Below are 26,579 nucleotides of genomic sequence, written 5' to 3'. Positions count from 1 at the left end.
CCTGCTCAAATCCCTTGAAGACTTCAGGCTGTGTTTTTAAAGAGAATGCCTTGGGCATGTAGGATCTGCTGGAGCTTACCATTCTCTGTGAGAAGAGCGGGAAAGACCTGAAGAGGTTGCACAGTTTGTTCCACCCTGATTTGACTCATGATTATACCCAGATAATGGCAGCTCTGTGCAACCTGTGCCTAAAATGGCAACAGGGTTCCTTCACCTCTTTCAATGATCAGTTTATCACCAGGGCTTTTTTATATCAAACCTTAAATCTCATTTCTCCAAGTAAGTTGACTGCTACTTGAACTACCCCTGGGGAAGAAAAAAATGATCTATGACCATCTCTCTTTTTTTATATAACAGCTTTTAAATCTCAGAAGACTGAATGTCATCCCTAGACTAAACAAATGGAATTCTTTCAGCATTTTCTCATAGATCAAGTTTCCTAGACCTCTGCCTGTTCCCTCTGCTCTCTTCTGCACTGTTGCCAAAAGGTCCACCTCTCCCTCAGTGGTCATTGCCCAGAGGTGGACATGCGCTGATTTAAAGGCTCACGAGTTGTTAGTGCCTGTTCCTTGTGTATAAGGCCCTTGTCACTACATCCCACAACTAGATTTACCTGTTTTGACTTCAGTTGTTTGCAGTGTCATGAAGTTGCAGACTTCTTTGCGGTCTACCTAAACCATTTTTTTCCAAGTGTTGCTGTCTCGCCAGTAATTTCCTTTCCACATGCTGGATTTCTCTTTCCTGGTTATTTTGCTTTGTACTTGTAAGTTGTGATCGTGCTGCTTTCAAACCATTTGTCAAGACAACTTTGAATTCTTTCCTGAATTTTCATCTGTAAAATGGACGCTATGTTCCACTAACCAAAGTGGCCACTTACTGGAATTTGATGCAAGACACATCTAATAATCCTTTTTAATATGGGAGAACTGTTTCACAGAGAGCTTTTGCCTCCTGGAGCATGTTTTTCTTAACCTGCAGCGTTAGGCAACTATTTGACAGTAATTGTATGTAATGTCCATTTCCCTCATTTGCTTATACGAGTGACACAACTTATAATATGCTCTAATGAACTAGAATTTATTCAGAGCTTTGTCTAAAGCATTGTTTATGATCATGCAAATGTTTTCACTTTTTTTGCCAGAATGATGTACTGCAGCCATAAAATAGCACTGTCTTCTTTCTGCTGCTAGTCTGGCTACAGCTCTAGGAGGGCTAGGACTCTGTGACTGACAGAAGGATGGTAGAAAGAGTCTAAGCTCTTTCTGAATGACAGTTGAGTTAGAATTGCTGGGACAGGTTTCAAGATACACAGCCATGGATCTTTATTCCTATGTGGTTTAGAAACTGTGGAGCAGGCTCCTTTCCTAGCTGGGCAGCACTTAGTGCCCACAGGTTCTGCATAGCGAGCATGTGTTGGGCACTGAAGGGTGGCTTCTACCTTCAGCAGGTTAACTCTCATCCCCGGGACAGTGCTTCACTCCTTCAACTATTCCTCCTAATTTCAGGCTAGAGGGGAGGTATGAACATCATGAGGGAATGCAGGGCAGCTCTATCGCTTTGAGCAGAATGAAAATAGGGGAGGGATGTGTTCCCTGGCAGCTTAGGTTTAATGAGCCACTTGGAACAATCTGTTTTTAAAATTATAAGCCACCTGTTGAAACTTTGCATTGTGCTTGTTCAGCACTGGAACATGTAGTAATCTCTGTTTCTTCTGTAGCCTTACACCTTGAGAAATGAAATTGGGTGAGTGTTAAGGAAAAGCAAGGACTGCTCAACTGTTATAGTGTGGGAGCACCTGCAAGGCTTTTCTTTTTACCTTTATGTTTAACAGAATACCCTGGAAGGACTACAGTCCTAGACAGAACAGGGTGGAGTGGGTAGCAGAGCTGATGGCTAACAGAGGTGAGGAGAGATTTATGCTATCCTCATGAGCTGTGTTTGCTCAGCTGTCATTGTGCTCCTAGTAAACACAGAAGGGGTTGTTTCTCTTCCTCCACCCATATCCCTGCTTTGGGGACAGGCAGCTGGTGCCTATTCACTGCCTTTCTTTGGTGGCCCTGCCAGCCCTTGTGAAAGTGCATACCGAAGGCTTTTCACATTCTCTTTCCCTTCCGAGGTGGAAGGGGTGCAGATTTGGGTAGCTGATACCACCTGTGCTGAACCTTCTCTTAGGAATGAGACCGTGCTTCCTGCCTGCAGCCTTTGTGAGCTCCACACCTGGACTGAGGCACCTGCTCTAGAGCAGACCCAGTCCTGTTCACATCAGACCAACATGTAAGCACCTTTCAGCTGGTAAACAGGATACGTTAAAATAGCCCATTTAAGGCTCCTCTTCTCTGTCAGAGCAGTGTAACAACAGGCTAAATAAAAATGAAAGATCAACCTCATTTAAATTAAGCTTCCTTGGGAGACAAACAAATGCTTTCTCTCACTGGGAGGAAAACTGAGGCACAAAGACACTTAGCCCTTATTTTTGGATTGGCACAGGATGTTAGTAGGAATTTGGCACCAGATATCTCTTTTACTGCCTTTCATTCTGTACTGCACTAGTTCCTGATGCAGGGGAGAGCTCAGAGCTGAACAAAAAAAAATTTGGGAGAGGCAGGCATTTGATTTTTTGTTTTTGAAATGGCATTTTGAAGTCAGGTCCCTGCTGCAGCACTAACAATAGGGGCTGGTCAAGAGTCTTTCAGTAAAAGACCTTTTCCTCCCCTTCCGATGAATGCTTGTTCATTAAAACTGAAGCTTTTTGTGGGAACTCCATGGGAAAAGTTTCTCTGGTCCAGATGGAATTTCTGGTCAAAAGAAGAGAGAGAGGGAAAGAGAAGCAAATCCGCCCTGCTCAGGAGTAGCCCATGGCTCTGGGGTTAGGCTATTCCCATAGGTTCAGTAGGGCTGGGGAGAAGCGCAGTGGGAGGTTATGCCCTCAGATTTGGAAGGAGGACTCCTAAGGATGTAGGGATCTCTCCAAGGTGGTTGGTTTTGGTGTCATAGTTAGTCTTTTTTTTTTTTTTTAAATAAGAAAAAAACAAACATGTACAGAAGAACAATATTGAAAAAAGAATCAGCTGTGGTTGGGTGGGAAATCTTCCCTGTGTCCCACCCTAACCATCCTCAGCATCCTTGCAGCCCTGGTGCTTGGTGTTTGGTCCTTTGGTTCTGCCAGCAGCGAGAGTTGTTACACATCAGGAGAGCAACCAGGGAAGGCTGCCTGGTTCCCAGAGCAGTGCTTTGCCTGCGTCCAGCCCCACAAGCTGAGCATGAGAGCTGTGGAGCCCAAGCCTTTGGTCAGAGGCTGCTAGACGCCCTCCCTTCTCAACTTTGCAAGGTAAACAAACACCCCATCTCTTTAATAAGCATCTCGTTTATTAGACAGTCAGATGAGTCCCTTACCTCATCCATCATTTTTATTTTTATTGTGCAGGCACTAGACGTGTGTTTGAGTGCGTATACTTAAGGGACCAGGAATGAGAGACCTTTTTATGAATCTGACCACGTATTTCTCAGAAGGCCATTACTAGGGGAAAATAGTTGCATAAATAATGTACAACTGCAGATGTCCAAACCCTGCTTTCCTGCAATAGCTCATGGCTTCAGAGACGCTACTTTTAAACATGTTTTAAGGAGTGTTAGAAGCAGTGAGGAGTAAGAAGTAACTCAAAGTTAGCGTTTTAGAGCTGAAAAGTTAAAGTAAAATGTTAATTTCTGCCAGTGATACTCTCTTTTGTGTGTGCATGCACACCTCATCTTTTTGTGCTGTCACTGAATTTGTTGTAACCTGGATTTGCTGTCACTGAAAGGTTTTGCTACCCAGCACCTGCAAGCTGGCAACTGTTACTCAGCGTCTACACTGATGGCTGTCATAATTCAAAGCAGAGATGGCAGAAAATAAAGGAAGGCTGTTTATCACTCACTGATTTTCTGTCTTAAATATTTGTCTCTCCCTAAATGTTTAATATAGGGAAAGGAGGAAAGCCTTTTCTCTGGGTCTTTGTCTGCAACCTCCATTAACTGAAACAGGGAATGGGCTTTTAAGTACCCTACCCATGCAATAAAGATATGCTTCTTTTTGAGATGACACTTTAATTTCATAGCTGGCATTAAACCTTAAAATTAAAAACCTTAAAAAGCTTAGCCGTAGGCTTTCCCTATCCTCCATAAACTTGGCCTTGGCAGCAACAGCGAAGTTTCCAGTAAGCCACCAGACTGGAACAGGCTGACTTGAGTGTGCTGGAGCTGGAATAGCATCTGATGGTCCCTTTGTTACCAGAGAGGCTGTCCTGCAGGGTCACGCTGCATGTGGTTCATGCCAGGCCCCATAGTAATGCAAGGGAAGATGATGGTATGGATTTCCCAGCTGATTTTGCTGGCTGTTGGAATATACATCAGTTATTAATATTCATGTTTGTTTTGAAGGGAATTAAGAGCTGTTAGTGATAGCTTGGAGGAAAGAGCCTCTCCAGGGGCTGGTGCTAGTTAATACTCTCTTCTGCCTATTAGACATATGGCACCCAAGGAACTTTCCACAAGTCTGCTGTCAGAGCCACCATTTAATGTCAGTGTAATTGCTGCTTTGATCCCTTCTAGCTCAGGGAAGATAAAGTTGATCAGGAAAAGGTTCAGAGGAGGAGCAACTGGATCAGCTGGGACTGTTCAGCCTGTAAGAGGTGAAGTAGGAATCCATAAAGTAATGAGAGGCAGTGAGGGAGCGACTGCAGAGTGATTATTCACTGGCTCATCCTTCGGAAGAACTAGGGTAGGAAAACAAAACTGGTTGGAGCCAGGTTTAGATCCCACCAAAGTATGTGCTGTGTTCTACACACAACATGTAGTTGAGCCAAACACTCGCTGCAGGGTGTTGTAGTCAATAAAAGTTTACGAGGAGGGATATGGCAAACTGGTGGAAGTGCAAAGCCATTACTACTTACTGAATGCAAAGTCCTTCTGTTTCTGCAAGTTTCTTACCCATAAGCGGTTGAGACTGGAAGAATACAGGGGGAAAATAAGTATATGCTTGTCCTAGTTCTCTATTCTCTAAGTATTTGCTTTTGGCCACGACTGAAGATCAGACAGACAAGTTGGGCCTTTGTTTTACCACGGTATGGCTCTTTTGTGTTCTTTAGGGTGCAATGGAATAGATGGGACTTGCATTTTTATATCTGCTTAATATCAGCTGAACAAAACCTGCAAGATTTTGTCCTCACATGCGCACTTGGCAATTTTTGTCCAGAGATTTTCGTAGCACTGGTTTTGCAAGACTCAAAAGACCTGAGAGATCTTGGTTTGGGTTTGTGCACTCAGGAAGCTTTGGGGATTTAGATCGAAAAATTCCCGGAATGTAGTTCTGTCCAGTAGGCGTTTGTTTTGTTTTGCTTCTTATATAAAAACGATGACAGGCAGGGAATTCTGGCCCTGGCTGTGCTTCGACAAGCTGCATGAATGCTCCTCCTCACCTGCGGCCCGAGGTGCAGATCGCCGCCGGGCAGCCCGCGGGGCCCCCCGTGATGTAAGTGGCTCGCAGGGAGCCTGCAGCCCTCTGCTCAATGGCCTCTCTGTCCACATGCAGCCTGGGAGCAGTCACGGGGCCTGTTTTTTTCAGATGTGAAATCTGTCAGCAAAGTGAAGTCAGCTTAAATATCAGCTGAGGCTCGAGCTGCCTTTCGGTTTTTGTTGACTTTATCCCCCTCCTGCTCCCTCCCGATCGAGTTTCTCTCTGCTTGAGTCAGACTTGCCGACACTTAAAAGTTGGCGTTCTGTGTTTCGGTTGTGGGGGTTTGTGTGTGGCAGGCTTGAGGTGCCCTTGAGGAGAAGGAAACCATGCTGGGTCTTTGAGGCTCCTTTTGGTAGGTGCTGCGGTTCACTCAGAAACCAGCAGCAGTGCGGCCGGTACCCAAAGCACGCTGTGATGGGGGAGATGCTGCATTTTGTGTGCTCCACCTGCTGCTACCAAGCTGAAGGGTGCAAGCAGTGAAACATCACCCTGCATGTTCCCCACACGCAGAACTAAAGCTCCTCTCTGTCCTCCCACAATTTGTCACCAAAATATAAGGCATAACCGATGGGGGTGCAGGCAGGCAGGCAAAATACAGGGGGACAGCAAGCGCTGTTGTTTCTGTACCCAGCCTGTCCCGGAGCAGGGTGCTCAGGTAATGCTGTGGCTGCAGGTTTGGGATGAGCCCCTGGCATCAATGCCTGTCAGTGCTGAAACATTTTGTGTATTGAAAGCTGGAGTTGGTTCCCGGTTTTGACTTTTTAAAGAGAAAAAATGGAGTAAACTGCAAGGGAGGGGAAAGCTAGGGAAGGAGAGAACTTCTGTTCCCACTTGTGGTTTTCATTGCTCTCTTAAGGATAACACTTAGCACTTGTGTTGTCTAGTTTTTGTTTTGTTTTGTTTTGTTGTTGTTTTGTTTTTAGCCCAAGCTTCATATGTTTTAATTCTGTGATCATCAGCTTTGACTGCTTTTCTCTCTTACGTGCATGATTTTTTCCTCTCACTACCTTTGGTGGTTTCCAAGGCTGAAGTTATTTTCCTACTCTTCAAAAGGCCAGAATATTTGAAGACTTCCAATTGAGAACTTCTGGCTGTTGAGGCAAATAGATCTTAGTATCCTACGGATACTCTGTGCATCTATAATCCCTTTAATATCTGGTCCACACAAGAGGCAGCAGCAGGGCACCTCTCCACACTTCACTCCTTTGCAGCTGGTGTAAAAGAAACAGCATTAGGGCTGAAGGTGTTGGGCACCAGGTTTGGTGATTGTCATCTCTGTACTCTGTTCTCTAGTTGATGATGTCCTTGGAAATATCCTTTCCTGTGGAATTAGCTGCTGAGGTGTAGGGTCCTACCTACCTCAGGGTGGATTGTTAAGAAGATGGTGTTGGTTGGGTGTCCTTGACTTTCCAAGCGGGAACCATGGTGGAGTGTGCTGGAGAGGTGCTGGCAGTGTGAGGCGAATGGGATATCCCATTCCGTACCCCTCTGGTGCACTGTGTTCTGGATAAATTGGTGTTAAAATGGTACCATTCTGCTCTCTTGGGCTCGTGCTGGAGGAATGCTATTGAGAAAGAAGAGTGCACGCATTCTGGAGGAAGAGATGGTTGGGAGTAGGGCAGGCCAAAAACCTGGGTGAACAGGAATGGTTTTCTTGCTCTCCCTGGCTTGCTGGACTTGTAGCTGTCAATGTCTATAGTCTATAATCTCTAATCTTGTAGCATTATAATTGATTGTAGGAAGAAGTTCTCAACCCTCAAGTCTCTCACTCCCTAGGGTGTAGGGATGTAGGCGTACTGGTGTTCACTGGGAAGAAAACACACAAAGATCTCCTGTTGTGAAGGGTATCCCTGACTTGCTGAGCTGAGGAAGGTGATCTTGATTTGACTTTATTTCTCTGTTCCCTTCCAACCTCCCTCCTGTCTTCTAGAGAAAGTTCACTCCTGCGACCAGGAAAGGCAGAGCGCTCTGGAGGAGGCCAGGCAGAACCCCCGTGAGGGTATCGTCATCCCCGAGTGTGCTCCGGGAGGGCTCTACAAACCAGTGCAGTGCCACCAGTCAACTGGGTACTGCTGGTGCGTCCTGGTGGACACAGGACGCCCTCTGCCTGGTACTTCCACTCGGTAAGAGCTGTAAGCCTGGTGAGATGCCTGTCTGGAGGAGATGAGATGTGAAGAAAATGGTGTTAATGTACCAGATAAGTTCCTACATCTAGAGCAGTGAGCTCTGTGCTGCTGCCTTCCCTAGAGCTACCAATGCCTTATGTGATGCATTGATGTTGTTGAGTATCCTCAACTTATCCTTTTCACTTAAGTATCCCGCAAAATAGCTTTTTGTTTTGCAGCTTTTTTTGTGGTAGCAGGAATCAGTCATCTGCTCAAAGCACAGGTCATGTGTATGAGCTGTGAGAAGTGTCTGTGTTATGTTATGCTGTGCTTTATATTTCTGTGCTTATATTTCAGCTGTTTAAATCCTGACCAGAATAGATTAAATGGCTTCTGAGTTGTGCATTAACAGATTTTAAGCAAAGGGTAGATTTGATCTTTTTGCTGCTGTGTGTCTTAAAACTACCCAGGGAGTATTTTTTCACTTGGGATTCAGAAATAAATTGCCACTCTGGAAACCTATAAAAATGATCCAGTAGGGGCTGGGGCCTAAACAGTGATTGTGCAGAACATGGACGGTTCTAGAAAAAAAAAGCACACTCTGTGCCCACAATAGTTAGAAGAAGGCCTTGTGCTATTTGTGGGTTTGAGTTGTTACTGGATTGTGGAGTATGCTCCCACTCTCTCCATGTCCTGGTGCTGCTGCTGACTGTCCATAAGCAGACAGATGCTTGAGAAGAGCATTTCTTCTGCAGGCTTGTTTCTCCTGTAATGAGCAGGTTAGATGACCCCTTAGCAAGCACCTGATAAAGCTATATCACATAGTTCAGCATCTGCTGTTCTTCTTTTTCAGCTATGAGACCCCAGTGTGTGAAAGTGATGCCAGATCGAAGAGCACAGAGGTTGATGATCCCTTCAAGGACAGAGAACTTCCAGGTTAGTGAGGAACAAAATCCTGCCTCTGGCTTCTCTGCTCATCTCATCTTGGGACTCTCCAGAGGCCGAGAAGACTCTTGTTGAGATGGGGGATTTCCTTCACTGTGCTTGTTTTACCATGGGTTTTATTCTGTGCTGTTTTGGATAACTTGAAGAGGCTGGGAGTGTTCTTGGGGCTGGTTTATTGCCTATCTGCCCTTCCTTTAAAACATGTCTGAGATCAGAATTGTAGGGTGGTGGCGGGGGGAAGGTTGCCTGGAGGTTCCCTGAGGAAAGAATGTGCTTGGCATTTAAAACTTTTTTTTCTTTTTTTTTCCAAACTGCAGCCAGGACAGTATCCTTTCCATTTAGCATGGCTTTTCAGCAGCTTGATGGCCATCTAAGCAATAGTGGAGGCCACAGATATCAATTGTCAGTGGACCAACTGGCTGCCTGACACTGCAGGGGCTGGCAGGACAGTATTTGTGGTGCACTAAGGTCACTGAATGCTGTGTGTTTATTTATCTGAACTAGATTCTTTGCTTTCTACTTGGGGCCTACTTTATCTCCCATTGCTGCTTGCTTTCTGTTCATCTTTCCCATCTTCACAAAATGACAACTCACAATTTACTGTTTGCATACCTTCTTTCTGTTAAGAAGAGGTGCTGGGTGTAAGTGTCTGAGCAGCTCTTAAAAATGCCATCCTACCTGCCTGTGCTCTGTTTTTTCTTCCCTCTGCCTTTGTAAGGAGCAGAGTGAGGAGCCCTCACAGAGATCAGCCATTGCTCTCCTGGGTGGGAAACAGCTGCTCAAAAACAGAAGCTACAGTGGGTCCCTTTCCACCATGAGGGAGCACTAGAGACCAGGAACTCCACAGAAAGAGCTGGTAGCACTTCTCTTTTCCTGGCTCTTTCTAGGACTAACATAAAGTGAATTATCCCTGAGCAGGTTAGCAAAGGAAATGAGATTTGTTCCAGATTTGCCTTCTGCATCTCCTAATTCTCCTCCTGCTGGCTCTTGACATTGGCCCCATAGCTCTCTGCTTAGCAGTGCTGCCCTCAGCAGGGCTCTCTACTATGCAGCTGCTCATTTTCACAAGTCATGTAGAAATTTCCTATATGCCTCCTTCTCACGTTTGAATGATATTAGCCAATTGGCTCAAGTATTACTTTGAGGGGTGAGGGAGGGAAACCAGCAGACCAGCTAAATGATTGCATTAAGGCTCATTTCCTTAGGAAATCATTGTAAAATAGAATAACCTTGGTTCCTTTCTTCTCCATCCCTTTCTTCCCTTGCTTTACTGCCTTTCCCTGCATTTCCCCTCTGCCTTCCCAGAATTCAGTGGAAATCCTTTACTTTGGGTTTCTTTCATTGGGAGTCTCTGTCTGATCTCTCAGGAAGACAGAATGGTTTCTTCTTCCTTCTTCTGCACTGCAGCTGGACAGGGGCATAGGAACTACAAAAGGCACAAGAGGACATGTGTAGGATGTGTAGCTTAGTGGTGTGGTCCCAGCATCAGACTGCAGGAGAGTTCCCCCCTCAGCTCAAGCCACTTTTCTTTACCTGAGTACACTTCAGCTCTGTGCTCGGATGTATGGTTCCTGTCCCTGATGGTTCCCATCACTAGAAATACGATGGAGGAGATGGAGGAGGAGAATTAACAATCCTGGTTTGTCTGTCTGGAAGATGCTGTGCTCAGTCATCTTTTGACACAGACTTGAGGTTTGAGGGGACAAAAGGAAGACCCAGAGATCTGCAGGCCAGTCAGTCTCACCTCTTTGCCCAGCAAGATCATGGAGCAGATCCTCCTGGAAACTATGCTAAGGCACTTGGAAAATAAGGAGGTGATTGACAGCCAGATCACACCTGGCAAATCTGGTGGCCTTCTACAATGGGTTTACAGCAGTAGTGGTTATTGGAAGAGCAACTGATACCATCTGCCTGAAAAAGTCAAAGCTTTTGACTCTATCCTCCATGATATCATTGTCTCTAGATTGGAGAGGCATGGATTTGGTGGATGGACCACTTGGTGGGTAAGGAATTGGCTGGATGGTCGCACTCAGAGTTGTGGTCCACAGCTCAGTGTCCAAGTGGAGACCAGTGACAAGTGGTGTTCCTCAGGTGTTGGTTTTGGGACCAGTGCTGTTGAACATCTTTGCTAGTGACATGGACAGTGGGATCGAGTACATCCTCAGTAAGTTTCCCAATGACACCAAGTTGTGTGGTATGGTTGACATGCTGGAGGGAAGGGATGCCACCCTACAGGGGACCTGGACAGGCTTGAGAGGTGGGCCTGTGTGAACCTCACGGAGTTCAACAGCGCCAAGTGTGAGGTCCTGCACCTGGGCTGTGGCAATCCCAAACATGAATACAGGCTGGGCAGAGAATGGACTGAGAGCAGCCCTGAGGAGAAGGACCTGGGGGTGTTGGTGGATGAGAAGCTCCACATGAGACGGCAATGTACAACTACAAAAGGGTAGATTTAGATTAGGTATTCAGAAGAAATTCTTTACTCAGGGGGTGATGAGGCACTGGAACAGGTTGTGCAGAGAAGCTGTGGATGCCTCACCCCTGTAAGTGCTCAAGGCCAGGCTGGATGGGGCTTGGAGCAACCTGGTCTGGTGGGAGGTGTCTCTGCCCATGGCAGGGGGGTTGGAATTAGATGATCTTTAAGGTCTCTTCCAACCCAAACCATTCTGTGATTCTGTGATTGATTAGCTATTCTTGTATGTAAAAATTCCCTAGTGAGTCAGAAGAAGCTAAGGTGAGACATGAGCACAAATTGTTACACACCTACATGTACCCCCTTCACAAACTGTGTCATGGCTGCTCTCACAAGAGCCAGAAGAAAGAAGGAAGGAACGTGTTGCTTGCACATAGCAAATGGCAAGCTGCTAATTCCTGCAGACGGTGAGATGCTGAGGCCCCAGGGAGATGACTTCTAGCAAATGGTTTTTCAACCTTCTCATTACTGCAACAAAAAGCTCCTTTAAGTGAGTGGTCTCCTCTGGCTGCCATAGCAGCTTACCCATTACAATGCTGACATTTTCTGGACCATGTGCCAAACGAGTGCCGAGGGGTGTGCGTGTGTGTAATACGCATAGTATGGAGACAGGCTAGGGACTGTTGGTTAGCTGTTGCAGAGAACAGAGCCTGTAATAGTGCAAAGGAGGGAGTTTTGTCAGATCAATTTGCAAGCTGCTTTCAGCTGTCAAGGGATTATAGTAGGTTTCTGCTGCTCTGTTTGGGGTACACGTGCTTCTCTGCTTGCCTGGGAAAGGCAGAAAGTGTTAACATTGCTACTCGTTACTAAGGCAATACTGTTTTCTGGTAATGCTCTCCTAGGTGAATAATTGGTAGTAAACAGTGGTTTTGGGAAAGAGAAGTATGTGACACCAAAGCCATCACCACCTCACTTTAGAGAAGGCAGCGGAGTTGGGAGGTGATGGGTTTGGGACAGCGGCTCTGGAGGTGATGGGTAGAAGTAAAGTGTATTTGTTCTTTGGTGGGCTAGAGCAATTGTTACAGTATTAATATGGTAGTAAATGAAGCATGCTTTTCCTCCTTTAAAAAGCAAGAAAACTGCATAGCTTGCTTCATAAAGGTGAGGAGATGGAGATTTTTGTCTCAACTCTGTCATTGGAGGCTGACAGGAGACTCTGCCCTTCTGAGGTTATAGCAGAAGGGAACTGGATGGCCTCAGGACTAAGTCATGGAAATGGTTACCCAGCTTGTCTTCAGCCCACTTTGTCCAATTCCTGCCTAAACCAGCAGTGACTGGGGTCTGATGCCACGTGATGACTCGGTCTGACATAGTTCCCATGCAGCGTGGTCATGAAAAGAACTGAATTATTGTGGTAGCTCCCGGCAGGCAGCACTGTCTGTGCCTGAAGAGGAGAGTACAAGCAGCAGTGCTCATTTTGGCCCACGCTTTAAGAAACTTTAAGCTGTCAGTTAGGACCTCAGAACAGACGTGTTTTCAAAGGAAGATGACCCAGGAGGTAATGAGTTGTTTTGTAAACTTCTCTGCAAGTGTCACCATGGGAACTCCATCTGCCAGGCCCTTCCAGCACATCCCTGTGGTTATGCTGGTAGGGAACTGGGAGAGGCCGTCCAGCCAACCCCACGGCCTTCCTGCCAGATATTGTTGGTGACTGTGTGTGTGCTGGACAAAAGCTGCAGGACAAATTGCCATGCAGAGAAACCCACTGAGGGATTCTTTTGCCTTTCCTTAGGGCCTGTGATGATGGCTGCCACGTTACAAACAAATGAGGGGTTCTGGCTGATCCTTGCTGCAGTGCGTTAGGAGATCAGTCTTCTGTGATCTTGCATTGAACCTCCTCTTTTCTCTCTACAGGCTGCCCAGAAGGGAAGAAAGTTGAATTTATTACCAGCTTACTCGATGCTCTCACTACGGACATGGTACAGGCTATTAACTCAGCGGCACCTACTGGGGGTGGGAGGTGAGTCCGGAAAGCACTCGGGCTGAACCCACCAAGGTGGCTGCAGAGCTGTGGGTGCCCGTGAGATGGGGGAGGGAGGGAAGGGTGATGCTCTGAGCTGATTCCCACTGATCCAGATTGCTGGGAGATGAACTAATGCTGTGTCTTCAGAGGCTGCTCTGTCATGTCATGGTAGTCTGGGGTGCCTCCTCCCACCCCTCCTCCCTGGCAGCTGTTCCACCATAAAGGTTAGTATAGCCCATTTGAAGTGTGAAATGAGAGCTCAGTGGGAGGAAGTGGCTTGTTCTTTTGTCCCCTGGTGCATGAAAAGACCTAATAAAATGCAAATGGATTGAAGGAGGCCGTGTGGCCTAGTGGCTACCATGGGGAGTGAAGAATGTGAACAGAATCCTTGGCAGCACCAGCACTGCCGTTTTGCTGTGGGGCTGAAGCCAGTCTGCAGATGAGGAGAGAAGCTATTTTTCATGACCCTCCCCTCAGACCAGCTGCCTCTTCATCCCTCATGGAAGAAGCAGCAGGTCAGGCCTGTTGAAAGAGGTGGGCAGAAGTCTGCTTTCCTGGGGAACTGAAGAAAAGCTGAGGTCTTGTCTCCCCCTTCTGCTTGCTGATAGGAAATCCCCTTAGTGCAGCAGCTGCAATGCTGCAGCATGCCATGTCCACTGAGAACAGACTGCGGTTTGAAAAGAAGTGCTGTATTGCCTTGATTAGGCAAGACTTCTGTGGTTCTGGATTCCCCTGACTATAAAAGGGGACAGTGCTAGCTTAGCACGCAGGGATGCCACAATACATAATGTGCTCATGTTCATCCGGGTGTAGAGATGAAGGAGGTGCCTCTCTGCGTGTTACTTCCAACGTTTTGAGGGTAATATTGGTCTCTTGCTCTTCTCGTTCAAAATGCAGAAGGAAGAAGCAATGCCATGTTTAAATACTCCAGACAAAACCTTCCTGGGTGGCACCTTTGAGCCTCTTGTTTTCAGGATGGATTGCTTGTGAACCCATGTGTTTCTAACTTTGCATTTGGACCTTGCAAATTGGGCTAGTGGCTGAGTGCCTGCACACGGAATATTCTGTAACCTTTTGAATTAGCAGTATATGCCTAGCACGTCTGTATTCATATAAACAGGATGAAAAATGCCCCAAGGATGGGAAATACGTCGTTCTCTCCCAGCCATAAGCATTCCAATGTCAATTTTGTGTAATTTGCATGGTTCAAATGCAGTGGGTAGGGGTGGCAGGAAGCCCTGGAGAGTATTTGATATTTATTTGGCATCTTTGGCACAGGGACTGAAACCCAGCCAATGTAATCATCACTCTTAAAATAAAGCTTAATATAAACCAATATTGTAGAGACCAGAGATATATGCCCCCACTGTACTTCTATAAACCCAGCAGGCTTGCTTCCTAATGTTCCCCAAGCTTTGTGTATTTCTCAGCTTTGAATAGAGGCCTTTCTGGCAGAATTTTTCACTGCCCAGCTCTTCACACAGTCATCATGTTGATTTATTTTCAGCTCCAGTGTCGGCAGCCCAGTTGCAAGGGGAAAAAGAAATCTTTTAGCAGTCTGTCCTTTGTAAGGCGAGAGACTGCTACCACCCAAATATTCTGCCTGCCCACAGCCATGATTAAATTCGGGAAACTGCTCTGGCGTAAACTTCCGTGTGCATCAGTTAGGGTAGGTGCATAACCTAAAGAGTATGTGTCAAGATTTTCCATCCCACCGTGACATGATGAGACCATTTATTTTGGGGAAAAAAAAAAAAAAAGAGGCATTTCAAGGAATTTTAGATACTTAAATAAAAATATAATCAGTACAGCTTTCATTTTGTGTGAGCTTGCAGATCTCAGAAGCTGTCCCTGTGCAATGAGTCCTGCTTTCCAAGTTTCCCAATGTGGGAAATGTCCAGAGTCTTCTCTTTAGGAACATCTGGAAGTTTACTGGGTGACCTAACTTCACTTTGGCACTAGAAATGAAAGCTCTTTTCCATGGGTATTTTGCCCATATGGCTAATCAACTCATTTCCAGGCTTAAGAACTAACAAAATATTTGATTTATGACTGTGCTCATCCTGTAACTCCCTGGCCCAGGTTTGCTGAGAAGGTGATGTTGAAAATGAAAGCAGGAGGTCTGTTTTTTCTTAATGTCAGCTGAGGCATTTGTGTTTGTGAGTAGAGCTTCACTTATCTCGGGCTCTTCTCCATCTTCGTCATAATGATGGCAGAACAGGTGCTGTATTTAAACATGTACTAGTTTCCTCTGTAGCTGACCTCTTTCTGTTCATTTACAGTGTTTTTTGTTTCTTCTGTTCATTATTTCATCTTCTGGGGCTCTTTTAGAGGCTGAACAAATCAAGCTGGTAATCTAAAGTACTTATTTTAAAATGTGTTATCAGCAAAGCTTATGCCCGTCACAGAGGGAAGGCCAGGCAAACTTGATGCAAACAAACTATATCTCCAGGCCAGTTGGCTCCTTCTATTTTCCCATGTGTTTTAAGAGCAGAGTGGACATTTTGGGTGGGTGGACTGAATGTAGGGCCTCATTTCCAGGATGGGGACTGAATTGACGCAGTACCCCAAACTGAATAGTTACTGAAGTGCACTGAACTCTGGATATGAGCTTGCAATGTGGGGCTGTGGCAAAAAAAAAAAAAAAAAAAAGAACATTTATAATCAAAGAAGTAGCAAGTAGGAGTTTTAGGGAACAGGGGTGTATTTCCATTTCTCCGTGGCAGCAGGGAGATGTTACTGGCCTCCAATATGCACCTCTAGTATTAACATTAAAATAGGGGACCAAACAGAGAAGAACCTTGCCAAAGTTTTAAGGGCTGAAAAAGCCTAACAGTGAGAGTCTTAAGGAGTTCAGGCTTCCTTAGTGTATTAAAAGAAAAAAAGAAAAAAAAAGGTTGAAAGATGATTATTACTTATAATCTGAGTATCTACATAGGGACAAAAGCTATGCAGGCTCTTTAGTCTTAACAGGGAAGAACATGATCAGCTGAATATAAACAAACTTGTGATCAAAATTTCTTTAAAGTGAGGGCATTTGTAAGGCGGAATGAAGTAATGAGGGAAGTGATGGATTCCCTCTCTCTAAGGCTTTCATCTTAGGCCTGATGCCTTTCAGAAAGACTTGCTTTAGTCAACCCAAGTTATGGTCTTAAAAGTAATTTGATTCACGTTCTGTGCCTATGATATACAGGAAATGAGATTAGATGACCCTACAGCCTTCAGTCTGAACCTGGATATGTGGAGTGAAAACTTCCTGTGTTTGCTGAGTGTCTTCAAGACTTTACCTATATGTGCTGCAAAGCTATCCATGGCGTTGCAATTAGTGTGTTATTACTTTTTCTTTGGGGGGGGAAGGAGGAACATGAGGAGAAATGATAGAGATCTGCCTTCAGAGCACTACATAGAGCTGTGCTAAACTGCACACTTTATACTTGGCACACACGAAAACAATCTAGTAGCAGCAAAGTGAGGCTGTACAATTTGGATTGCTGCAGGCAATGTAAGTAAAACCTGATAAGACCCTTTTTTTTTTTTTTATTGGGCATGCTTAAAACAACCTTGTAATCCCTTATAGGTCTTGTCTCGTTTAAGCAAGTTCAAAGCTATTGACTTTAATTGAGTTACTCTTGCTTTACAATAATGTAAATGAGATGAGAACTTCCCTTCCTCGTGGCCCTGGTTTATATTACAGCAAAATAGCCAAAAAGACTTCATTTAGACTTTAGAAACAGAAAATCTCTGGTAAAATTCATTCTTAATTTTAAGTTTATGTAATAACTCCAAGGCACATCTTGTTACTGTATGTTTTCAAAGTAATTAAGGGAGCGCTTGTAGGAAATGAGTTTATTAACCAGTGTTTTGTATCCTTTTTGAAAAGACGCATAGTTGAAATTGTTCATGTATAAATCCTATATAATAGGAGCACTACTTTTTTTTTTAAACTTCACTTTAGTACATCTTATTCTATTTTCTAAGTCAGAGAAAATAAAACATGTGTCATGCACACATCACATGGGCTCTAAATTAGAATATCCCAAAGGGAATCCCAGCCTAGGTTTACCTGACCTAAGAAACTATCTTTATTCCGTGATTCAGAATTTTAATTGCCCAAATGTGTGCACTGTAGCTTGTTACATCATCAGCAAAAATATTAATGCCCTGTGGAGTTTTAGGTTAAAAGGACAGCTTATGACAGCCACCCTTATCATGTAACACAGTAGCTGTGCCCCTTCATTTTAAGTTGCCAATTATTTCCCATGTAATAGCCCTAAAATGTACTTCAGAAAATTGCCCCCAAGGTTCCCTTTCATGCTGCAGTTGAGCAGTTTGAAGCAGGCTCAGTAAAGCTCAGCACATCTCTGGGGTGTTCTGAAGTTGCGCCACGTTTTAATAAAGATTGACACTTTCAAACAGTATGGGGAAGTTAATGCCCAACTCCTATTGCAATTCAATTGAAGTTGGATATGAAATGCTCTTTATGGTCCTATGGAAATCCTAGCCTAATTAAAGATATGAGAGAGTTCGTGCAAGAGGAGGATCTTTTAAAAGTCAATGAGGAGTGAAGGGAGCTGATTTTTAAACCTTCTAAATGATTTATTCCACAATCTTCAGAAAAGTTGTGTTCAGAATAATGTTTCATACACAACTTAGCCGGAGGGAGGAGAGAAAGAATCTGGGTCTGTAACAGGAAGATAGCTTCAGTTTTAACTGTAGAGGAATTAAGCATTCCCCATAATGAATTTGGACTGTGCACTAACCTTTTGTTTAGTCTGAACACAGCTTATTTTTTTGTTAGCTTCTTGACTCTTTCACTACAGGAAAGGGAGAATAAGAAAACAAACACACAATCCTTTTTGCAATTTCATTAAAGTAATCTTCTTTGATTCAAGCCATGTTCCATGGTTAGGACTTCTAGCTTTATGAGAGACAACCACAAAGAACAATAAAAGTGAGCAGAGCAAGAAGATCCATGAATTTTACCTCAGTTTGTTAAACTCTTACCACTTCCCACTACTCCCCCTAGGCACCTTTGTGGGCATCATCAGTGTTCTCATGGGCATTGGGTGGCAGTCCTAACATTTCTTTAGCTTCCATCCGTCCTTCATTCAGCAGCAGCACCATGCAAGGCATATATCCTAGCAAGCTACTTTCAAGTCTTAGAAACTTATAGCTTTGAATCCTGCAGGCATTCTGACTACAAACATACCTGATGTGCTAGGAGTGGAAGCTGGACTAACTTTTTTTTTTTCCTACTCCGTTGCTTCTGCTAGTAGCTTCTCATGCGTCACTGTACCTCTATCCTGGAATTAGCTCCATTTGGTTTATAGTCCCTGTTTGCAGTCTGTAGTTAGATGATGTTAGGCCGGTCTTAATCCCCTTTCCTCATCCCACCTCAGCTGTTCTTGTTGCTGAATAAAGTTTGTATTACAAAGGAATAGGTTTTCTGAAGATCTTCAAACAGCGAATCATCTGCTGGGAACTTAGAGCTTGCAAGCTTACAACCTTGCTTTCTCGCAACCTTGCTTTCTCCCAAAGCAGTATTTTGTTTTTGGGTTTTCTGTCACTGCAGCAATATTAAGTATGCAGTTGCATGCAGTGGGGCTGCACATGGGCAGCGGGGTGGCTTTAGTAGGAATGGACTTCAGTTACTCAGTAAAATTTAGTGGGGCATATTAAACTTTGATGGTACACTCCTATGGAGGATAATGTGATTGCACACTGTGCATGGCTTGGTATGTAAGTAATATCTGACATTGCTGCTCTCCCGTACTCTAAACTATGTACCTATCCTTCCTTCCTGCTCCTTCCCACTCAGTTAACCCCTCCTTTCTTGCTAGGGGGCCTCAAGGGCTGGAAAGCATTATAGACTGCATGCAAAGTGCATGTTCAAGCTGTCTAGGTGGTATTTTGGCATATTCTTCTCCCTCTGCTCCAGAATTTAGTACAGCTGCAAAAGCACACATCCGTGTTTTTTCATAGTCTTTTTGCTTGTACCCCAGTTAGACCAGATGATACAAAGATGTTCTGTGGCAGTGTCTCAGCTGGAAAATAGTGTTAAAAGTAGTAGTACATTAACCCAGGTATGTCCAGGCATTAGCCACCTAAGAAATAAGTATTCTCCCATGAGGGAACTGACAGCATGTTGCACAGAAGGAGGAGCAAAAGCCTACATTGAGAAGACTACTTACTTGATGCCAACAAGTTAGTAAGAAAGCTGAAATAACAGGTTCCTGTCCTAGGCTGTTAATGACAGACATCTTCTCTTCCCTGTTAGGCTGTGAGTGGCCTTACACTGCATAATGGAGATAAACTTGCTGGCTTTTCTGTAGTCATCATGAGAAGCCTAAGAAGTCTATCTGCATTTTTGTAAGGTCTGTCTTTACTAGATCTTATGAAGCTGTTACTGCACTGCAGTGAGAGACTGGAGTTTGGTGGATTTTCGTGGGACCAGTGTTAGAGCAAGAGATGGGAGTTGGGAATGTGCAGAGCGGTTTTATTCTCTCTTGAGTTTTCTGATTCCTTTGGGATCTGAATGAGTGGAGATGCAGCCCAACAAATTAAGTTTGCATCTGAGAGCTGATTTATTTCTCTTGGAATAGCAATGGAGAGGCATTAGAAGGAAATTCCCCAAGAATACATGTGAAAACTCTGCACTGGCAGAACACTTTGAGCCCCCAAATGTATTTCAGCTGATCCAGCACGTATGGTTGCTGCCAGGGCACATCATCAGAACTAGGAGGCTTAGAAATACCGTGAAGTTGCATCAACACATGTTTCACGGATGGAATATAAGTGTCTTGCATGGGCAGCCATCACAGTCAAAATATTTAGATAGGGTGTTGTAACCTTGGTCTTCTTAGCGTATCGTGTGATTTCACAGTTCACCTAGGGAAATATGGCCAGCCTGAGATGATGTGGATCCTCTGTGTCCATCCTGTGCTGGGATTCTGGATGGCCGTCAGAAAGGGCAGGCAACCAACTCAGGAACTGCAGTACTGGTAGGCCAGCCAAGGGGAAACGGTAAAAACTCAGTAATGGCTGTGTCTTCCTTCCTCCTACAGTCACAGCAGTTAAAGTAATAAAACTTCAGCTCCATTAGCATGCTAGAGCTCGGTATGAGCACTCAGCGTGTTTGTAATGGCTAGGACTGATAAATCATCACCTCATGAGTCAATGTATTTGTATTAGCCTGTGGATTGCCTGGGTTTTCTTTATGGAGGATCTGGAGTGAGCTATATTGCCTCTTCTGGTTACTCACAAGAGCTCCTCCTTGGTGTGTTTCTGAAAAAGAAGGCACTTTTAAGTCCTGCTGCTGAGTGTCTCTTCAGGTAGAGAGGAGCTTGTGTTTCTGTCAGTTGTTTTACCTATTGCTGGTGCTAGGGATGCTCTGCCTTTGTCTCTGTTTCTGCCTCTCCAGATCTGTGCCTTCAGAAAAAGGTTAGGGCAAAGGGCGGGCCAACATGTGGACCAGGGGAACCTCACATGCCAACGCTTCAGTTGTATTCCTGTGTCGGAGCAAGAGTAGAAGCTCCTCCGTTGCAATACAGAACTTGTAGTTCTTCCCTGTGGCTGTTGGAAACACATGAGTCTTCAAGTGATAGCCAGCTCACTCCAAAAGGGAGAGAGGCCAATGGCTGTGTTTATAAATGTCGTAAAAACAAGCCACAGGATGTGCTTTTATTCTCTCCTGTCATTCTGGTCTTCACGCAGAGTTTCAAGGCTCTAAAAAATCCAGGCACTCCCGTAGCTTCCTGGGGAGATTTTTTGCAACTTCTGCTTGTCCATAGGTAACTCCAGGGGCTTGCCTTGTATTTTGGCTCCCAAAACAAAGCCAAATTTATTCCCAACCTCTTCTTCCTTCCCCTCAGTGTTTATCCCACTGTACATTGACCAGATGCTGCAACTGAACGCCAGGCTGCTTCTCAGCTAAGAATTAAGTGATGAAGGAGACATTCTCAAGGAAAACCTTGGGAAAAATGTGCAGTTTATTTGCCACTGCCCAGCGTGTGTTTACTTTTTGGGGGGGACCCAAATGTCTCCGGGTAGGGGCTACCTTTCACACTAGTGATGTAAATTACCATGGCTGTAGGTTGGAGTTTTTATTTTTCAGGCTTGGTAGCTGCGTTTTAGAGGAAGAAGCGGACCCATGGGAAGGTCAAAAGGATTTTTGCCCTTCTGTTCCCAACGAAGAAATCTTCAGTGACCATTTAAATATATATCTTACCAGTCTCTGAAATAAGCTTGATGGCAGCCTTAAAATCTATTTTATAACAGACCTTAGTGAAATTGAACCTTGGTTTGTATTTCCCCACCAGCTTGTGTGCCCAGAGCTCACACCAGAACCTGGCTGCGTGCAGCACGCAACTGTCCCTCTCTCATCGCTGCGGAAGGAATTAGGCAGCAGCTGGAGGTGTCTCCTGGAATAAGTCAGGGCAGCGAGTGCCAGTGTAGCATGTCTGACTGCCTGTCAACTAATTTCCACGCACCGAAATGCTGTGTGCTTGGGAGGAAAAAGGCTCAAGTCGCAGCATCATTTCATCTTCCTCTACTCAGACATTTAGTGCATGGAGAAAAGATGGGCTACCTTAGTGAAAATCTTAAAAATACCTCTTTAGAAAGGGTTTCTTCCCTGTTTTTTTTTTTTGTATCACCGAGGAATAACCCCTTTCCAGCTGCTGCTGCAGAACACCCAATACAGTGTAAATAATATAATAGCACCTGTTCAGAAATGGCCTGAGATTGTATGGTGGTATTCTCTACTCATGCATCTTCAGCCGTGGCTGTTCCTCCTCTTGTCCTCCTCCTCCACTTGTTATTGTCCACAGAAAGAAAATGTGAGCCAAATAACGTCAAACTTGTAATATCAGAATGAGTAAGAAATGAAGCAAACTGCAGTTGCCAGTTCCGTAGTATTACTTTTAATGGATTTGTGGTGCTTGTCTGCTGTGGAATTCTTGTGTATAAATCAACCATGTGAAAAGCATTAAATATGCTGGAAATACAGCACAGGAGTTCAGATCATATAAATAGATACAGCAAGAATGTTGCATCCTGCCAAGGACATTTTCAAATAATGAATGTGTCTTGCATTAAATGAATTTGTTCCCTTTCTGAAGCCTGGATGTTGATATCACAGAAACTACCATGATAGCTGGTACTCATGGCTCTCCTCTTGGTAATTTGGATGGGATCCCAAGGGTCAAAAGGACTACGGAGACTGCCTTTTGCCCTCTAAAGGGAGATCCTTCTGGGATTAGGCAGAGTTTCAGCAACTGGTGTGAAGAGAAGTGTAGTTACTGAGGGTATCAGTCTCCAGGAATCTCTTGGCATCACTTATTAATGCTAAAGGACATTTTTAGAAAAAGTTATTGTGTTGTTTTTTTTTTTTTCTTATTTTTCCTTTCTCTCTCTCAAAAGAGCTCAGCTAAAAGGAGGAGATTGTAAGACCTGTGTGTTTATCCCGCTTTAAATGTGGCATAGTGTGTGCCTGACTCATGCTCTGGCTCCTCAGCACCTGCCTGACAGTGCTGGTGAGAGCACCCACTTGTCAGGGGCCTGTGCTTCCTCCCTTCCAGGTTCTCCGAGCCAGACCCCAGCCACACGCTGGAGGAGCGAGTGGTGCACTGGTACTTTAGCCAGCTGGACAACAACAGCAGCAATGACATCAACAAGCGGGAGCTGAAGCCCTTCAAGCGTTACGTGAAGAAGAAAGCCAAGCCCAAGAAATGCGCCCGACGTTTCACCGACTACTGTGACCTCAACAAGGACAAGTCCATCTCCCTTCAGGAGCTGAAGGGGTGCTTGGGAGTCAGCAAGGAAGGAGGTGAGTGTCTTTCCTTCCCCATCCTGTGAGAATAAAAGACTGGTGTGGAGTTATGTTAAACTCAGGAATCAGTTTTCCCTCAGGTGATGGAAAAGTGCCACGGTTTGCATGGGAAAATGAGTGGGATTAATATCCTGTCTTGTGAATATAGTTCATTGTTTATGAAGCTATGTCTTAAAGTCCTTATCACAGACCTTTGTGCAAAGCACTGTATGGATACAGGGCAAAAAATTGAGCCTTGCCCAGTACCCGGCTTGTACTATAAAAGTCCTTGGAAACCGTAGTTCAGATCAGGTCCTTTCTGAGTAATACACTGCTGCCAATATTTTGTTGCCTCAGCCATGTAGGTTGGATGGCGTATGAGCCAGCACAGACCCAGTCCTTCTCCAGAGACCCTGTTGACTAGCAGAAATAATATTTATTTTCATTGCTAAATCTAGTATGCAGGAGAGTGGATGACGCACAGAGAACAACTCAGAAAGAAAGTGCAGAAATATGGTGTTGCCCTTTTACAGAGTTAAATTGAACTTAATAAATCAGAAAGAAATAGGAATAACTTTTTTCCTTTCTGTTCAATGCCTGAGTAACCAACCCACCCTCCTTCCTTTTCTTCCTTTCATCTTCACCTCATCTTCTGTTGGGACCTGGACCAAACTGATATTTTTGGAAATTTTACGAATTGAAACTCTTCAACCCAAATTCAATAATTATCAGTCATTCTTGACTGTGGGTAGATTTGCTTGGCAGGAGAAGGCAAGCTGGAAGATTCCTGGAGACTAATTTCCTGTGCAGGTGTTTTGGCTGTGCGGACAGCTCTTGTAACTAACCATCGTGCTGCTCGGGATGGGTGGCTAGCTTTCTTTTTCTGGGCTTAACCTTTCCTTAGTCCTTTCCTTGGGTTTAGCAAGCGTGAGAAGGGAGTGAGTGCATTTGAGTGTTGGGACGTTGCCTTTTCCAGGTGCTTTGCAAATGTTTCAGTTATCATAATAAGGCTGTTGCATTATTTGTCAGCTGTGAGAAGCTTTCGGCTTCCCTGGCTCAGTGGAAGCTTTTCTCTTAGTCATTGGTACTTTACTGAGGAATGACGTACCAAAATAGCAGCCCTGTTCCTTAATTTTATTACCTTCCCAATAAGATGAATATGCCAAATTAGTTTTATTGCTATTTGGCCTGGAATAAGACTCTCTGGAATCTGCTGCCTTGGCCAACTGACTGTTCAGAATTTAGTTTATGGAAGGGGGGAAAAAAGGAGAGAAGGAAGAAAATGAGGATCTTTGAGCTCAAGTGAAGGGGAAAGAAAGTAGCAAGGGAGACACGTTGAGAGTGCCTGATTCCCACACTGTTTGCTGAGAACCCAGCCTGACTTTTCATGGTTAATTACATTGTATGAGGACAGAATTGTGTGCAAAAAAGGGCTATGACCTTTTTTTAATCACACAGCTCTGCATATTGACCAGAGGCCTGATAAGCCTTGAGGTAAACACCTACATTTTGTGTAAAGAAAACTCTTAAGAAAGGACTAGGGGTAGCTGAAGGATGACGAGAGCTAAAAAGCTGTAGAGGAAGCCAGTGCAGGGAGCAGATACCAACATGTAGGAAAGAATGTGAGTACTCTAGAGGTGTGGCTTACAAATTTGTGATAGATCTTTTTTAAGGAGTCATGAATTTGTGAGGTGGTGGATAACCAGTTTGCCCTGCCTTCTATTCACAAGAACCTCTAAATTGAGGAATGGCCAGTAGCTCACCTTTTCTTCAACATCCTCTTATTCCAAAAGATGGGAGCATGCAATCATCCAACTCAGTCCATGTGTTTCTTCTCTGCGTTTCTTTCTCTATGCCATGGCCTCCGCACATCTGCTTGGGCTGAGGTCACTGTGGGTTGAAGCCAAGAGCTGGTTGGGAAGCTTTTTGATGACGTACTTTCTGTTGTAAACTGCCAGTCAGATGAAACCAAAACTTCTCACGGAAATGTTTGTTTCAACAAAAACTTTGTTGGAAAGGTTTTTCTGGTCTGGTTTTGGATGAGGGAAGGGTTTGAGGGACGCAAGGAAAGTCATCATTTCCAGTTGATACACTTCATTTCTAATGAACTTGCCTCAGATGTTCCGAATCATACTTGGTATCCAGCAGCATAAGGACTAGAGCGAGTTGGGTCACCGCTCCAGGTGAGCATGCTTCCTGCTAGGTAAATTGAACACTTGTACTGATTTTGAAAATAAAGCTTAATACAAACTTTGTAGGGTTTGGGATGGTGAGAAAAACAAATGTTAAGGCTTCTGCATTTTTGTCAGCTTTTGATTTTTTGTGACCATTTCCATCTGAAAATGGAAATGATGGTGCTTGGTGGAAGCACTGTTACCTGTCTCTTGGCTAATAGAAAAACAAAACAATGAAGATTAACGTGGGAGGATTCATCTCGTATGTTCATAAGGACAAGACTGACTCTGAGCTCTTTCCAGGTTAGGGTCATATCTGTCTGAGGTGCATAGTTCTGTCTTTCTTCCTCTTCTCAGCAGGTTCTTGATTCCTGTGGTCCCCTAATGTGTGGGTGCTACCAGTCAGTGGTTCTCCAATAAGGAAAAGAGCTGTCCAGTCAGCCAGCAACCATTTCTCTTTTCCATCCTTATGATGACCTAGAAAGCTGCTGGGAAATCTGCAAGGTCTGCTGGCCACTTTGCACAGCTCTTGCCCCTCTGCTTAAACCAGATGCGTTTCTGTCAGGAGCAGCTCTGATGGAGAAATGCCATTCCTGGCACTCAGAATGGGGTCACCACAAAGGGCCAGCCTTTGAAGGCAACCGTCTGTGCCAACAGCGCAATTCAGAAATGGGATCAAAATGTCTTAATTAAAAACGGGGCATGTCACTTTCCACTGGAGCTGAGCAAAGACTACAGAAAGAAGGAAAAATAGTGGTCAATTTAAACAGCAGAATTAATTCAGTGCTGTGTGAGACCCTTCTAATTGGTATCTGCAGAAGTGACTGATTCTCTTTGTGCCTGGGGAGACCTCTGGGAATGAAGATACTCCATCACTTATGCAGGCAGCTGTGTGGGAACTGGTAGCAAGGAGCAGTCATGTGGGAAAGGCCTCTGAAATGGCAGTGGTAGGAAGCGATGACAGCCTGAGAGGCTCTGAGAAAACTGTAAAATACCATTTGCTGCATACAACCAGGCAGTGGCTGAGTTAACAAAACTGAAATTCAGAGTACAACTAATTGTAATTAAATGTAGATTACAATATAAACAAGCTGCACTGGTTCAGTGCCTGGTTTTGTTTGCCTTGTTAGATATCTGCCTTTGGAGCTCTGTAGGGATGCTTTAGTTTGTCACCTTTAATCCTGAGGGTTAGCATCAATCAGGACATCAGGGTTGTGTTGACACGAGATAGGGCTCCTGGTGGTGTGTTTCTCTCCCATCAAAGGTGAGAGGTTTGCTCAGTTAGTTAGAGGAATTACTTCTACCTATAAAAAGCTGCTGGGGTTTCCTTGTGGCTTTTCCTTTTGAAAGACATCTGGCCCCATTGTAGCGAATTATTACCCAAAAGAGTGTACTTGTGAGGCTGAGTAAATACTTTCCATTAGGAAACTTACTGAGTGATGAGATGTTCCTCTGCAATACCCAAGTGCTTCCTGGGTATGCTTTATTTACCCGCTGTCACCAGCTGCCATACGCCTTCCTCTCTTCCATTTCTTTCATTACAGCTTTATGCTCGGTGTGGTATTACTCTGGTGGGGTTTTCTCTGCTGTATAGCTACACGTGCTGGACTGTGTTCATAC

The 26,579-nt window shown here is 44.6% G+C and overlaps 1 protein-coding gene across 8 annotated transcripts in view; it reads left to right on the top strand.

Moving 5' to 3' along the window:
- Positions 1 to 26,579, top strand: part of SMOC1 (SPARC related modular calcium binding 1) — a 124,162-nt gene that overhangs the window by 90,235 nt on the left and 7,348 nt on the right. For all 8 annotated transcript variants that reach the window (XM_027459717.3, XM_072038837.1, XM_038179496.2 and 5 more), the window contains 4 exons: positions 7,422 to 7,614; positions 8,450 to 8,532; positions 12,869 to 12,974; positions 22,556 to 22,803. In XM_027459717.3, the coding sequence (XP_027315518.3) occupies positions 7,422 to 7,614; positions 8,450 to 8,532; positions 12,869 to 12,974; positions 22,556 to 22,803 (630 nt within the window). The remainder of the gene's footprint in view (positions 1 to 7,421; positions 7,615 to 8,449; positions 8,533 to 12,868; positions 12,975 to 22,555; positions 22,804 to 26,579) is intronic.

The sequence above is a fragment of the Anas platyrhynchos genome, chromosome 5 (genome assembly GCF_047663525.1).
Source record: "Anas platyrhynchos isolate ZD024472 breed Pekin duck chromosome 5, IASCAAS_PekinDuck_T2T, whole genome shotgun sequence".
Taxonomy (NCBI): domain Eukaryota; kingdom Metazoa; phylum Chordata; class Aves; order Anseriformes; family Anatidae; genus Anas; species Anas platyrhynchos.
Note: the sequence above shows the minus strand (reverse complement) of the source record. Positions and strands in the feature narration are given on the sequence as shown.